Below are 15,883 nucleotides of genomic sequence, written 5' to 3'. Positions count from 1 at the left end.
AGTGAAGTTCAAGTGTCTAGGCAGAAAACATCGCTAAAAGTATGAACGATGGTATGTACAAATCTTTAATATGTTACCAACACAATAGTTTGTGCTACGATGCGGTTTTTAGAAGGTGCATTATAGAACAATTCTACATTAGTGGGACACGAAATGTGATACCTTTTAAAAGTTTTAAAAGGATTTGAGCACCATTTCGTAATTATACTTTTCAGAGTACGTGGTTCCAAAGTAGCAAAGCGAACAACATCGTTAGTAGCCTCGAGGGATTGTTCCCACAATCATATACTAAAATTGATGATATTCGATGTCTTTTGTGACATTTAAGAAAAGGTTGACAATTTAACTGATTAATCTTAATTGTATATTTAATTCGATTGAACTTATCAACTAAAGCAAATTAAGTAGAATCGAACAAAACAAAACCTACCTAAATCACTCAAAAAATTTATTTTTTGGGCTCTATTCAGGCAAATGATGGACAATTGACTAATGCTCAGTACCTCAGTTCCTCACCATACCATGCCTATCATAGTTTCGCCACCCTCGATCTTCCTGTTCCAGAAAGGCCAGGGCTGGGCCAAAAGTAGGCTCATGCTGGGCCGTCTTGGTCATCATGTTTCCCTGATTAAGGGCAACCTGGATAACATGGGCCGTAACACGTTAGATTGTTCCAGAAAGGCCTAAAGTAGGGTTAAGCTGGGCTTTAGTGCCCACCATTCCCTGATTAAGGGCAGTCCTGGGTAGCATGGGCCATAACCAGTTACAGACAGGTTAGCCCACTCTAAAGCCCGTATTGTTTACTTTTTTACTTTTTGTTTAAGAGTACTTATAGTGGATCCTATTTGAGCAGAAATCACCCATCAAATATTCAAACATTTTATTTTTGAATATTGACTACAATAGTCATTACAAAGGCATCAACACATCGATGCGATGTGACAAGCAAGATAACTGCCGAATTAGTACTGGCCTAAAGTTCGACGAAATCAAATGGCCTAAAATTCACATAAACTATTTTATTTATACTTAAGTTCAATATTCCTGAATTTACATTTCTATGAGATCGAACCTGAGACCTCCGCATTGCGAAGTAGATGCACTTATCAACTGGGATACCAGTTGTTGACGCCGCTGGGTGAGACTCTGGGTGAGACTTTGAGTGAATGGCGGGATTGAGAATGTAGGGGTTTGGTGCGAAAATAAAAATTGAGACACTTAAATTAATAAGCTTAAAACATAATTTTTTTTTATTCTACATGTAATGTATTTACGAAAATGCTAAATGAACCAAATAAAACATATAAAAATATTACCTCAGATGAATCAAAGATGTGTATTTGCTCTCAAATATTTACAAGCAATATCAATACACATTGAATTACATTTCCTTTATAAAAAAACAAACTATAATGATTGAATTTCATAACAAATCTTTAGGCATACAAACTAAACTAATTTAATTGATTATACATATTGTTGTCACCAATAGTTCAAGATAACAATGAGTTGAGAAAATAATGAAAAATTAACTAAGGGGGTGATTGAAACTCATGACCTCATACTCGAGGTAAAAGGCCCAACTAACCTACAACTCTTATGATTGTTTGGTTTCTTTGAGAAAATTTTGTAATGGGATCTAGTGTGATCGCACCAGTCGCACTCCCTCAAACACACACCTGCTCTGGGTTGACGGCTTGTATTTTTCTTATTGTTTGTTTTTGGTCCGTATGGTTGATAGTTCTATATGGTTTGTACGTGCAACAACGATTGTTTGCTAATCATTAATAAAAGATTAACTTTAACAAAAAAGAAAACATTGAAATACAGGCAGCACAGTTTCTTTTACGTATAAATGATTAATACTTGTTTTGATTTTCTTGTCTCTTGTCAATGTGAGAATCCCAATTCCACAAGGAGTTTATATGTATTGCTTTTCTTGGACGAGAATACAATTCAATATTGGAGAGATTTTGTTATTTTTTCAAATCGAAATGACTTAAAGACTTGAATTAGCTTGAATCAGATTTCATAATATTAAGTTTTTTTTACTGAACTATTATTGTTGAAGAATTGTTTATACTGGTTCCTTAACTGATCACTTAAACAATGAGATCAATACTTGTAAGAACATTTCGATATAGAAAGAAATTTAAGATATTCGATATAGAAAGAAATTAGTTTGTAATAATCCGTTAAAGGAATTTTTTCAGTTTAGGAACCAAAACCTATTTTGATACCATGAAAGTACTTTAATTAGTAATTCAGTGTATCTCGAAAATTTACACCACTCTTGTACTTATAGTGAGTGCGATTCATCTCTAACCAGCTTAACAAACTTAACGACTAACTCACTCCTACGAACTTTTAAGCAAAAAAGAAAATACACTTCTCTTTACTACGCTCGGATTTGCTCGTTATTATCTTATAGGCTGATCAGAAAATACCTCTTCCGTTTTACCAATTTTGATGTGTCTCTCACAACATAACATTTTCCGGGATTAAGAGACCAATTATAACATTTCAACAACAAAAAAAAAAGACCAATTATAACAACGTGAAATTTGAAGGGCTGGTGTGCTCGGATAAATTAGTAATTTATTCACATTTTGTACAAATACTAATTTTCACATTAATTTCTACACATGTTTGTTGATTTAATTCAGTACAAAATAGCTTATTTTCTCAATAGAAGCAAGTAACTTAGCCAATCATGTAGAGTTAAATATCTTTCAACAAAAAAAAAAAATGTAGAGTTAAATATAGTAAATAATAGAGTGTAATATGTAAAATCCTAAACTAAACAATTTTGTAACTATATACCATAAAACATTACCCATTAGAATAATAATATGTGCAATAAAGTGAAGTTGTAGACTTTCATCAAAAAAAAAAAAAAAAGTGAAGTTGTAGTCTCCCCCTAAACTACACAGGTTACTCTGATTATTCAAAATGTCATTGTGGTGCATGCTTAAATTACTATATTACCTTTTGGCCTTATTGGAATATATTACAAAATTCTATGTTATACTTACATAATTGTTATATTAGGTTTTTTTTTGTTGCAAGATATTAGGTCTTGTAAGTTGGTAGTGATTCTCTTTCCCTTAACATTATGTCGACACACGAGTCATGACTGACAAAAAGCATCATTAGAAAATGAGTTTACATTTTACAACTACTTCATAAATCACCATTAAGATCATATTAGAGATGTCTTACAGGTTACCCTATTATAAGATTCTACAACTTTTTCTTTTTTTTTTGGAAAATCGACTACGATTTACGTATTACAAAACATTGATACATCATGAAGATGTGATGAACACAATACCCGCCTAAATTAAACCATAATCAAAGAGGCCTAAATCCTGACATATGAAAGAAGCCTAAAGTCCGACAAATTTATTACCATATTTACCTTGTATATTACTTATATTACATGAGACAAATCTTGATGGCAAAGTGCTTTCACCGAGTCTCGATCTCATAACCTTATGGACTTAAGAGGGGTGCCCAACCGTTACACCAAAGGATGGTGGACTACAACTATAATATAAATTCATTAAGTTTCAATGGAAATTTACGCGTGTTTATTCTCTACATAACTAAATTCTAAACTAAACTACAAGTTTCTATGATGATATCTTCCTAATCCTAATGGGTTTCTAGAAGACTAGAACTAGCTATTTCAGACAATAAAATAAAATACTAGAGGAAACAAAAAATAGAAACAAATGTATGAGAGAAGAAAGAAAGTTTGTAAACCCTAATTACTTCATAATAAGAAACAACAATTCTTTTCTCATGTGGTATAACTATTTAACTATATCCAACTCTCTCTCATTTTCAGTTGAATCCCCCTCCTTGATGATAGTGTGGTTTGCCAAAATGTTTTCCTATTAACGACGAATAAATTAAGAAGCGCAACCCTCGTCCCTCTGGATGATATTCCAGAATCCAGATAGATGTTTTATAGTATTTCTAACTTTGTTTTATGTAGATAATCAGTTTTCACATAAACAACTTATAAGAGATTACAGAAATTAGATTCCGTATAAATTGGTAAATTATATATAAGGTATCATACTTATTCGAACTGGACTAATTAACTTAGAATTTAGAAATCCAAACTAATTTATCAACTAGCTTTGCCTGTCTCAAAATATAACTAAAACGAATAAAAGAAAATAATATATTGCTTCATTTTAACATAAATAAACTCTGCCAGTATTTCTTACAAGAAAGATAACAAAATATACTGTTTAGATCATGCTCAAGCAACAACATGAAGCTGAAGCGCCATTCAAACAAGATTCAAGAAAATAATCAATGAATCTTAGTAACACTACTATACCGCTTTGAATATGATCTCCGTACTTGAAGTAAGCTTGATCCCACCTCGAGAAAACTAGTAGCCTCTTAAACTTACATAAAACGTAGAACCCGCAGTTGCACGTTCATGTCTTTCCAAAATGATCAGGTAAAATATCGAATGGCTCAGACAATTTGTTGGATCATATTCATTAGATCGCATTTTAAGAACGTGCACATAAATAACATATCTAAGTTATAACTGTGCTGAAATCTCATTACATTTTCGTATTACACAATTCCGTGATGCAGTATGACTACTATAACCAATACAACTATTAGATATTTATGATAATTGTATTTTCATTGTTACGTTCTTAATAACATAACTAAAAAATGTCTATCCAACAATCACTTCCCCAATCCTCGTCGTCAAATTTACCTACATTAATAGAAAGCTCAACATATCAACGGACAACTTAGCCAAATGGACTCGAACTCATAAAACAATAGAACTTTTACTATTATTCTTCAATTTCTGGCTCATCTTTATTGTAATAACTCTTTGATTCGTCTATCAACAAAAAAAAAACTCTTTGATTCGTTAATATTATTGCTCTTTCAAGAAAAAAAAAACTAAAAAAAAAACATTTTTCATAGTTTGAGTTGTCTTATTGTTTTAGATAGTAAATGACATGAACAATGACTCTATTACTTTAGACTTCTCTCATCTAACCCTTATATTATTATATAGTTTTACTAGTTCTGAGTCAGAGACCACAGTTTGAGTTCAAGTTGTGTTGTGTCTGTTGTTGTTCTTCAATGAATATGTAAGATCTTCTCACATCCAGCTCAACCAAATGAAGATAAAAGACTTATAATAATATTTTTCTAGATCTTATGTGCTTTCTAATAACTATCTATTTTAGATAAAAATAAATAAATAATAAAACAAATACCATGAAAAACATAACAAAAGAAGATAAAGAGAGAAAAAGAAAGTTGGTGTGAGAGAAAGGGGGAACCTCTAATCACATCAGACTGAGAAACACCAATATTTTTCTATGTCATACTATTTCATTATCCAAATCCGACTTTCTCTCATCTTCAAATGAATTCTCCTTGGTGATAATGTGGCTTGACAAAATGTTCTCCTATTAATGAACAAAGTAAGAAGCTGACCACTAGTACGAAATTTCCTTACTAGCAAATTAGTTATAAAATATCAAACTTATCCACACCTTAAATAGTATCAAATTTAGAAATTTTCCTTATTAGGGCTATGTCCGTCCAAATATACAACTAAAATGAATAGAAGAAAATCAAGTACTTCTTTGTTTTACTACTTCTTAAATCTTGCAAGAAGCTACTTCTCTGTTTATAATTCTTACATGAAAGATAACTAAGTAATGTTTAAATAAATCATGTTGAAGCAAGTATAGGAAGCTCATGCTCCACTCAAACAAAAATTAAGAAAATAACCAAAGATGTTGGGAACCCAACTATGGCTCCAAATATAATCGCCATGTGTTGAAGTGAACTTGATCATTCTTCAACAAATTACTAGCGTCATAAACTTAAATAAAAGTCGCAGCTTTGGGAATAAAGAAAAATCTCCACAACATAAAAACTTTCTCAATAAATATGGGCGTAGGGGTACATTCTTCTTTTAATTCAAAAATTAATTTGATCAAACATTGGCCTATAATCTTCGTCTTCTCCATCTTCTAGGCATCTCATAGGGTTTAGGCATCTCTTAGAAACCCTATGATGACTTTTACACTCTTTCTCTCTCTAACTTCGATACATACAATTGTACAAAAGTAAGAGTTTCTCCAAAACAGATCTAATTCAACTTCTAAGAACATCAACTCTTCCTCCTCTTCTTCAATTTCTATCAAATACCCACGTCTACTTCTCTCTTGAATTGTAGTCTGCCCAATTCTATCAAATAAAAACTCACGTTTTAAGTCTGCCCAAACCCTAATTATAGTCTAAAATGGAGAAAGAGACTGATATTCCTCCTGACTTTTTATGTCTAATCTCACTAGAAATCACGAGATCCATTTAAAGTTTTAACATGAATCACATATGATCGTGAAAACATAGAAAAGTGGTTCTTTAATGTTAAGAACAAACATGTCCAGTCACTAAACAAGTCTTTTTACAAACAAATCTAACACCAAATCATACCCTTGGATGTTTGACTCAAGCTTAGGGTCGACCCTGGGCTTAGGCGCCCTCGCCTAGGGCCCCCAAATTTAGAGGGCCCCCGATTCATGTTACAAAGAAGGTATTATTATATGTGTTATTTTATGCAGACGTATATCACTTTTGTTTGGATAGTAAAGTTGGTGGAGTGGTTTTTTCTTGAACCTAAGGTGATGGTTTCGATCCCCACGACCTGCATTATATTTTTGATAATTTTTTCCTACTAAAAACAACCTAATTATATGAAATTTAAGAGACAAGTCATAACATTTAAACTTAATCAAAAGAAAAAAAATCAATTTAAACACATATTCTTATAATTTAGTTTCTTCTCTAGTCTAATTTCTTTCAAACTCCAATGTAACATGTCAACTTTTATATTGTTTTCGACTTAAAGTGTAGGGGCCCATCGATACGTTCGCCTAGGGCCCCCCAAAAATCAGGGCCGGTACTGTTAATCAAGGTTGGTGTACTCTTAACGCTATCGAACGAATACCCACACCGTAACCGCCCGTCAATAAGGTTCAAATCTTGAAGCTTCCTAAGACACTAAAACAACTTAACGTCAAATGATATTGTTTCGAAGTTTAAGGTCAATCGCCTCGGAGAGTGATCGGAATAGAAGATGTATGAAGTATTCTAGTGCAATTGGGTCCTTGGCTTCAATTGTGAGTAATAGTATTGAGAATAGAACTAGTATTGTTTTAGATCAGTTTATTAGGGTCGGAATGGTGGTGGTGAGAAGTTGTGGTGGTGAAGATGATAGAGAAGATGAAGATTAAGGGATAATCTTGATCAATATAACTTTTGAGCTAAAAGAAAATATTCCCTCGAGAATTGACACAAAAATATAGATTCCCTAGAGAATCTAGTCTCCGGAGAACATTCTTTACGCCCCAAAGCCGCGGCCAAAATAAAAACCACAACCCTCCATATATTGTAGGTTTACGTCTTCGTAAAATAACAAGTTTAAATTGTTTAAAGATCACATTCATTAGATCGTGTTTTTTTTAGGAAGTATATATAAATAACATAGAAGTTAACAATAACGGAATCCCACCACAAATTCGCGTGAATTAAATTCTATTTTTGTATTACGATCACTAGCTATTACTGTTTTAGATAGTAAATTAGTTAATCAATTCTCTCATCAAAAAAAAAAAAAAAATTAGTTAATCAATTACTGTAACTTGTCAAATATGATTGAATTGTGTCGTTTTACCAATTTTGAATTAATCGTCATCAGTTGGAGTTCAAATCTTGTTGTATACTATCATACAACTATATCAAATGAAGATAAACAACTATTGGGTTAGATTAAATATTACTAGCTAGAAGATTATTGAATAGTTTTTCCTCTATACCTACCAAGATAGTGTCAAACTAGAGACCAATTTTATAGTGTCAAAGTGGTAAGTCTTTACTTTCTCTCTCCTACTATGCCCCTTCTTCTAACATATCTTTGGAAACAATAACTTTCCAATAATTCTCGGCCATCTGTTCACTTTATAAAACAACTCGATCGTGTCGCCACCTCAAGATCGTGTGGATCTTAGACACGTATCTAGATTTAATTACCGGCTACATTCGGTTAAAGTAGGGTTAAGTACCGATGCAGTCGGTCACTATCTCAGATGTAACTCCTACAACTTGTGTGTGTGTTAGTGTGTATATATAAAAGCTGAGGTTGAACTCAAGCGACAATGGCGGTTCTGAAGAAACTCAGTTGAAAACAGATTTACTTCACTTTTTTTATTTAGTATTTCTTTTTTTTCCAGCTTCATTTTCAAGGTCAGTATTTTTATTTATTTTTTATTCATTTTTTTTTTTTTTTACTTTTTGATTTTGTTTTTTGTTTGAATCAAAAACAAATCTTTCAACTTTAATTTTGTTTATATCCATTTTGTTCTAGATAATCATCACTTTGATCCTCTAAGATTTTGATTTTTTAATCTGAATCTTTATTTGTTTAGTGTTTATTGACTTCGATTAGGTGATGTTAGCCTCTAATTTAAATGTTTGATTTTGGGGATTTGATCTTGGTTTGGACATTCTCTCTTGGTAGATTAAGTTGCTGAATGTTAGAGTTGTTTTGATTTCATTATGTGAGTTTGTTTTTAGATCGTTGTTTTTGTTTGTGGGAGATTAGAATTTCAAGATTTGATTTTTTTTAGAATTAAAAAAGTTAGGGTTTTTGTTGGAGTTGTAATATGAGTCTAGTTGATGCATTACAAGGTATTAGCTTTAGGGTTGTTTTGATTTCTACTGTTCATGTTTCGATGGATTAATTTCAGTTTGTTGTTGTTTTATAATAATAATACTTGTTGTGCTACTTATATGTTATGATTATAAATAGAGTTGTAAATTCATACTTGGATTTTTATCTTTTGTTAATATCACAGATTCTACAACTTTCAGGAGATTTTATCAGATGGATATGGTAGATTCGTGTTGTACTATTTCTGCTTCAATGTTTATGTGATCTGGGAGAGTGGACTTAAATTAATTGTTTCTGAATCTTTAGATTCAAGTGGATGTTGTTAGTTTTCTAGGGTTTGACTTTGAGCTATGCTGAGCACATGGTTTTGTGAAGAAGGGTTTTTTTAGGGCTGGCACTGGATAGCCACTTGAATTCCAGCCATCAGTTGGCGGCGGCCCCTTTGGCACCGTCTCAGGTGGCTGGGGGCCTAGCTCATTCGTCTTCAAGCTCTGGTATTTTCTTCTCTGGAGATGGTCACCCCAAGTCAGTTGTTAAGACATACTTAAATTCATCTTTCGGGAACTCTATTTGCGGGAATGAACGTTCAACTTTGAGTGTGGCTTGTGATATGAACCGCACTGCAAACTCTGGACCGAGTATTGCTGCAAGCTCATTAGTCACTGACGGAAACTCATCTCTCGTTGGAGGACCTCACTTGCAGAGAAGTGCGAGCATCAATACTGATTCTCATGTCCGTTTACCTGCATCTCCAATGTCTTTTTCGTCAAATAACATAAGTATTTCAGGATCTTCCGTGATGGATGGAACTTCAATTCAGCAAAACCCTCATCAAGGAGGTTCAAGTGCTACATCCCAACCATCGTCAAGAGCAGGCCAAATTTCACAACTTTCGGTTCCTAATCCTCTATCCCAAGAACCAAACAATTATATGAACAAAAAACCCAAACTTGAAATCAAGCAAGAAGATATTATGCAGCAGCAGGTAATGCAACAATTGCTGCAAAGACAAGACCAGATCCAGTTGCAAGGACATAACCCACAACTACCAACTTTAGTTCAGCAACAGAGACTCTTGCAGAGGCAACAACAGCCACAACAGATATTGCAGTCAATGCCACAGATTCAGCGAACCCACTTACACCAGCAATTGCAGCAACAGCAAATAAGACAACAACAGGGCCTGCAACAAGTAACTGGGGTGAAACGTCCCTACGAAAGCGGTGTATGTGCTCGTCGGCTGATGCAATATATATATCATCAGCGTCATAGGCCACCCGTGAGTTTTACTTTTTATCTACTAAGTTTCATTGGTTCTCCTCAATTGGGTTCTTCATGAGTTATTGGTTGCAAAATCGGGCATCTTGTGTTACGCCTTATTGGGTTCATAATTTCAGCTTATCTTTTAAGTTATTCTTTCTAGGACAATACAATTATTTACTGGAGGAAATTTGTGGCGGAATATTTTGCTCCACGTGCTAAAAGAAGGTGGTGTTTGTCGCAATATGATAATGTTGGACATCATGCTCTAGGTGTTTTTGCTCAGGCAGCTATGGTTTGTATTGTTACCTCTTAATTAGATGCAATTTTTCGTCTTTACACGTCCACTCTCCTTCCCTTTGACTTTGAGTATACCCACTTTTGCCAATCTCACAAGGTGATTTAAATTTGTTCCATTTAGGATGCTTGGCAGTGCGACATTTGTGGTTGCAGATCAGGAAGGGGATTTGGTAAGTACATTTTTTTTCATTGGGTTCTGTATCCAGGAGGTGTTAAGCAAGTCCCAGATCTCATGTTCTTTTATTCTTTTGGCCATAAGCCCTTAAATGCTTCACTTTTTAACTTGCTGTCCTTATTAGAGATTTGCAATGTCTTTCATGTGATGTGAACTTGATTTAAATTTTGTATCTACCTCTTTTTAGCAATTTGCGTGTAGCACCAATTTGTCTTTCATTCAAAATACAACCGTATGGCTTCAATCTAGAGTTCCATTGATATCTTTGAAATTTTTTGAAACGAGGTAATCAGAGCATTTGCACACTAATGGAACTGTTAGACTCCTCCATCATAGGGAAAAACATTACATGACATTTAATTTGTGCTTCGCTTTTATTGCGTTTGTTCTTTGTTCTACTGTGCTATAATCCCACGATGCTGGAGTCCTCAAGTAATGACGAGTTATAAGTGTATGCGTGCATGAGAATTCTTCCATTTCTTTTTTATTAGTCTCACTAGAAAGTCATATGTACATTGTGTTACATTAATGTACCTTTTTGTTTTTGTTGCCGATACTCTTTCATGTATCTTCTTCTGCTACTCTGGTTTGTCTTGCGGACAAGATATCGTATTGCTTAATAGTCTCTTCTATATGTTATTGAACAGAGGCAACCTGTGAAGTACTCCCCAGGCTTAGTAAGATCAAATTTGACGGTGGGGTTATCGACGAGCTCTTGTTTGTAGACATGCCACGGGAATGTAGGTTCCCCTCAGGTATAATGATGTTGGAATATGGAAAAGCAGTGCAAGAAAGCGTTTACGATCAAGCTCGTGTTGCTCGTGAAGGTCAACTTCGTATAATATTCTCCTCCGATTTGAAGGTATGATTAGATGGGTGTGTACATCTGTAAGTTCCGTCATCAAAAGGAAATCGGGTCACGAGATAAAACAAGACTATTTTTTGTGCTTCTCCTTTGATAGCTTCCATGTTGAAGACCATGCCTTCAAGTACAGCACTTCTCTGATCCTTGGAATCAACTTCTATTAGTAATTAGTAAACAACCAATGTCTGACAGACGATGATCGGAACTTGAATTGCAAAAATGCAAAACAAAAAATAAATAATCTATAAGAAAGAATTTGAGCAATTTATATGAAGTTAATTGTGATGGAAGTAGCATTGTGTTCTTGACATGTGTATTCTTTTATTTGAGGGTGTTGGTTTCTTAGTTGTGATAGTGCATTTTTGATACCAATGGCATAAATGAACGTTATTTTCCATACAGATATTGTCTTGGGAGTTTTGTGCACGGAGGCACGAAGAACTTATGTCCCGTAGACTGTTGGCACCACAGGTAAAGCTGTTACTTTTTCTTGGATTGCATTAACTTGATTTTATGTGTTATGAGCTCTTGTTGAGATCATCTAATGATTTCTTTTGTCTTTGGTCATGTATTTTCTCATTTCTGTAAGAAAACTTATAGTTTCATAACTTTTTTCCCTATTACATGTTGTGGGTATCTTTGAAGATTCATGAAGGTCTACATGGCTACTGTAATTAAGTATATCATATTCCCTATGTGCACGCCCACTTCTTTCCTTTCTAAAACCAGATAATATATTGCATTAATAACATTTCTATACCTGCTACACCGTATGTTCTTGCGGTTTATTGGTTTAGAGTTCTTTCTTGACAGAACACTATTAATTCCCACTTCCCTAAATACAGAAAGCAGGAAACTAGAATGCTGCTTGAATTTTTGTGGAAGGAAATTAATGACATTAAGTTTACTTGCAAATAATAAATGAAGTATCTCGGTTACATGCATACTAAACCTTTTTTCAATTAGTTTCGGTTTCGTTCTTGAAGTTCTTTTGGAGCTTTTCTGTTTTAGTTTTCTAAATTGAGTACGCGTCTGCAGCCTCAGAAGTTCTAAGGGTGTCTTATAGTTTCGAAAGGTTGTCATGTGTTGATTATTTTTACCATTACTTGTACAAGGATATGGTGTTCTCTTGACTGAGGTAGTGTTTTTTTACCTCAAAGTTGGAAGTGGATCTGCCTTGAGGTCTGAGTTGACTTGAGTTAGTTTTCAGGTTGTCTATACCTTGGTGCCTCAAGTACTTCAGTTGATTCACTTGGCCTGCTCGTTTGAACTCTATTTTGTTTCCGCGTTGTGTGGGTCTATACCATATATTTCATGTACAGTTGTACTTGTAGCAATATGTTACTGAGTGTCTGAGGTGCATGCAATTCATCCTGGACTTATCTTGCCATACTAGATTTAGCCTGGTCATTAATCAAATGTGAGTAGGCTTTAGGTCTGATATGGTACTAGTTTCGAATTTATGATGTAGTTTCCATGGTAAGAAATTCTAACTAAGCCACTATCAGTTAGACGATATCGTTTCGAATTTATGACGTAGTTTCCATGGTTAGACATTCTAACTAAGCCACTATCAGTTAGACGATATCATGCTTAGAATGTCGCAGTAATTATGAGTATGACTGAGACCACATAAAATTCATTAGATTTTTGATGTATCTTTGTTATAGATGATCATTAAGAAAACATCTGGGATCTAATTGGTTGGTTACCTGATAAATGTTTTTTTCGGTTACAGGTGGGTCAATTGATGCAGGTTGCACAAAAATACCAAAATGCTGTTTCTGAAAGTGGGTCTGCAGGGCTTTCCCCTCAGGACTTGCAAGCAAACTGCAATGCGTAAGTCAAACAAGCACCTCTTTGTCGTACTTTCTTCTATGCAATGGTGTTTTCTTATTAGACCCATTTTTGTTGTTTATGATTTGAGGGGGGGAGTTCTGTTGTCCTTACAAGTTAAGCTCGTCAAGAAATTCCTCTCTCTGCCTTCAAGACATTCAAGTCATCTTTGCTGGCTATCTTAATAGAACCTAATTCTGGTAAAATGGACCTTGCTCTTGAATATTTTTTTCCTTAGGTTTGTAGCGGCCTGGCGTCAGCTTGCTAAAAGTGTGGAGTTGCAGTCGCTGAATGACTTGGGATTTTCCAAGCGATATGTTCGATGCTTGCAGGTATTTGAGCAGTTCATGTATTGTTTCGTTTAGCATTTCAATTGTGATGCATTAATGTGGGTAGTCTTTAGTTTGTTCTCTTCCTAATTATGTTGTCTATCCATTTTAACAGATATCAGAAGTTGTTAGTAGTATGAAAGATTTGATAGATTTCAGCCGGGAGCACAACATGGGACCTATTGGTATCTTGCTACTTTGAATTTTTTTATATTGATATGTATAGTCTGGGTTGCCATTCATCTGTTGGTTGTTTGAACCGAGCCTCTTCATGCTATGTTCGTAGTCTAAAACTTCAAATAGCAATTTCTGTCCTGAATTTTTCTTGTCACAGAGAGTAACTATTCCTATACCAATCTACCATGTCGGAAAGCATGTAATTCTTAGGTTCCTCTTTTAAGACTTAGCTAGTCTTGAAATACGTCTCTATTTTGCTAGTCCTGAAATATGTCTCTATTATCCTGAAAAAGTTCTACTAGTTCCCTTTGTTAGATATGGAGGAAATGTTGTTTCCTGTTTCATGATATATGTTTTTCGGTCTGTTGGTTTTGATGATTATGAGGTACTCTGAAAATGTAAGGAAAACATAGTCGTCTTCTGGATGCCATTTCAGTGGTTGGATGTTAAGCAACTGTTACACTTCTCTTATTATTCAGAAATTTGATGTTTACCTAAGAAGTTTTCTGGGGTGTGTGGCTGAACATATAACTGCAAGCAATCTATCATTTAGTCACTGATTCACCATATTTGAATAAACTTCGATTGTTTTTGTGTTCGATAATGAATAAAATAATTGATAAATGGTTTTAATTTTCTGTTCCTTCTGGTTTCTATTTAACACGGACACACCATTTGCAGAGAGCTTGAAGAGTTATCCTCGGCAGACAAATACATCCAAGTATCAGATGCAGAAGATGCAAGAGATGGAGCAATTAGCTAATGCACAAGGTTTGCCAACAGATGTCAGCACTTTGAACAAACTAATGGCAATGCAATCTAGCCTGAGCAACAACATGAACAACAACAACCACCTAATTGGAACTGGAGGAGTTTTGAACAACTCCACTCCATTGGCAGAGGCATCAAGTAATTACCAAAATTTGCCAAGACAGAACTCTATGGCCTCAAATCCTAATGTTTTTCAACAAGAGAATGCTTCTTTTGGTGGTTCCCAGCAGACGCGGCAGTCTTTGCCGTTTCAAGATCCCGCTTCCTCAACTCAAGGATCTCTTAAGAATATACACATTAGTAACTTGTCGAGTCCTCCCCATCACCAACAGCTGCAGCAGCAGCAGGGTAACTTACTTCAACAAAACCCTCCACCATCCTCTCAAGGAAATCAGAATTTACAACAGCACATGATCCACCAATTGCTGTCAGAAATGATCAATACCGGTGGCACTGGGGACGGAAGGATCCCCGAGCAACAGCAGAACTCCAGTAGTCAGAACCTGAACAGTAATATTTTCAATTCAGTAAATGCTGTTAGTACAGGTGGTGGTGGTACATTGACGGCGAGGCCTGCCGGAAGCACAGGTTCTGTAGGAATCCCTCCAGGTTTTGGAAACAACATGACTTCTGGGGGCCGGAGTATGGGTAGAAGTGACAGTTTCAAGGCAACCGCCAATAGCAGTAACTCCGCCATGATTGGTGGCGGTGTTGCAAACAGCAACCCCAGTATGGGTAGGAGTGAAAGTTTTAAGGGGACTGGCAACAGTAGTAACTCCGGAATGGTAGGAGGTGGTGCAAATAGTAACCCTGCAGTTATGGTTGGAGGTGGAAACCATAACCCAAATATGGCAAGGTGTGATAGTTTCAAGGGAACTGCCAGCACTAGTAACTCCCCCATGGGTGGTGGTGGTGGTGGTGATAACAGCAACTCCACCATGATTGGCGGTGGTGCAAACAATAACATCACCACGGTTGGTAGTGGTGGTGGTGGTGCAAACAGCTTCGACACAAAAGCGTCTGATCTTCACTACAATTTTTCAGATATGCCGGATCTATCTGAATTCCCTGATTGGGATCAGCTAGTGTGAGTCTATATATTGAGAGGGAATCTACAATTTCTCTGAAAATGACAACCTCTTCTTAGTTTTCTGTGTCTGTACAGAACCCTTTTTCATAAGAGCGAACTCTTAATAGTTTACTTCTGGTGATTATGATGACTAAATGTGAAAGAAAAGCAAGGAACAGTGGGTATTTTTAAATTATTGTGTTGTTGGCAGTTTTGAAAGGGTTTGCCATTCTCCTGTTTTTGTTTTAGTATTTCAATTGTAATTTTAGTCAGGCTTACAAGTCCAATCACCTTGGACCCAACATACCAATTATAATACACTATTATAGCTTTCAATCTTAATATTTCTCTCAGAATT

General features: G+C 35.1%; 1 protein-coding gene across 1 annotated transcript; it reads left to right on the top strand.

Moving 5' to 3' along the window:
• The first annotated feature begins 7,905 nt into the window (after positions 1–7,905).
• On the top strand, positions 7,906–15,878 carry LOC147534393 (putative transcriptional regulator SLK3). The gene is made up of 10 exons (XM_086649611.1): positions 7,906–8,316; positions 8,928–10,022; positions 10,167–10,298; positions 10,425–10,473; positions 11,126–11,340; positions 11,746–11,814; positions 13,082–13,182; positions 13,418–13,511; positions 13,624–13,693; positions 14,367–15,878. Exons 2-10 carry the CDS (start codon positions 9,354–9,356, stop codon positions 15,545–15,547), a joined length of 2,580 nt encoding a protein of 859 aa, XP_086505737.1. The 5' UTR covers positions 7,906–8,316; positions 8,928–9,353; the 3' UTR covers positions 15,548–15,878.
• The last annotated feature ends 5 nt before the right edge of the window (positions 15,879–15,883 follow it).

Source organism: Eschscholzia californica, unplaced genomic scaffold, assembly GCF_041429995.1.
Source record: "Eschscholzia californica isolate CP2 unplaced genomic scaffold, dmEscCali1.0.p SCAF_6, whole genome shotgun sequence".
Classification (NCBI taxonomy): Eukaryota; Viridiplantae; Streptophyta; class Magnoliopsida; order Ranunculales; family Papaveraceae; genus Eschscholzia; species Eschscholzia californica.
This window is presented reverse-complemented; position numbering and strand designations above follow the sequence as displayed.

Bases quoted from the DNA above. Each gene is read 5' to 3' on its own strand.
- LOC147534393 (XM_086649611.1), top strand. From the start codon at position 9,354: ATGAACCGCACTGCAAACTCTGGACCGAGTATTGCTGCAAGCTCATTA. The intron at 10,023-10,166 runs GTGAGTTTTACT...TATTCTTTCTAG, and splicing joins ATCAGCGTCATAGGCCACCC to GACAATACAATTATTTACTG. The intron at 10,474-11,125 runs GTAAGTACATTT...GTTATTGAACAG, and splicing joins CAGATCAGGAAGGGGATTTG to AGGCAACCTGTGAAGTACTC.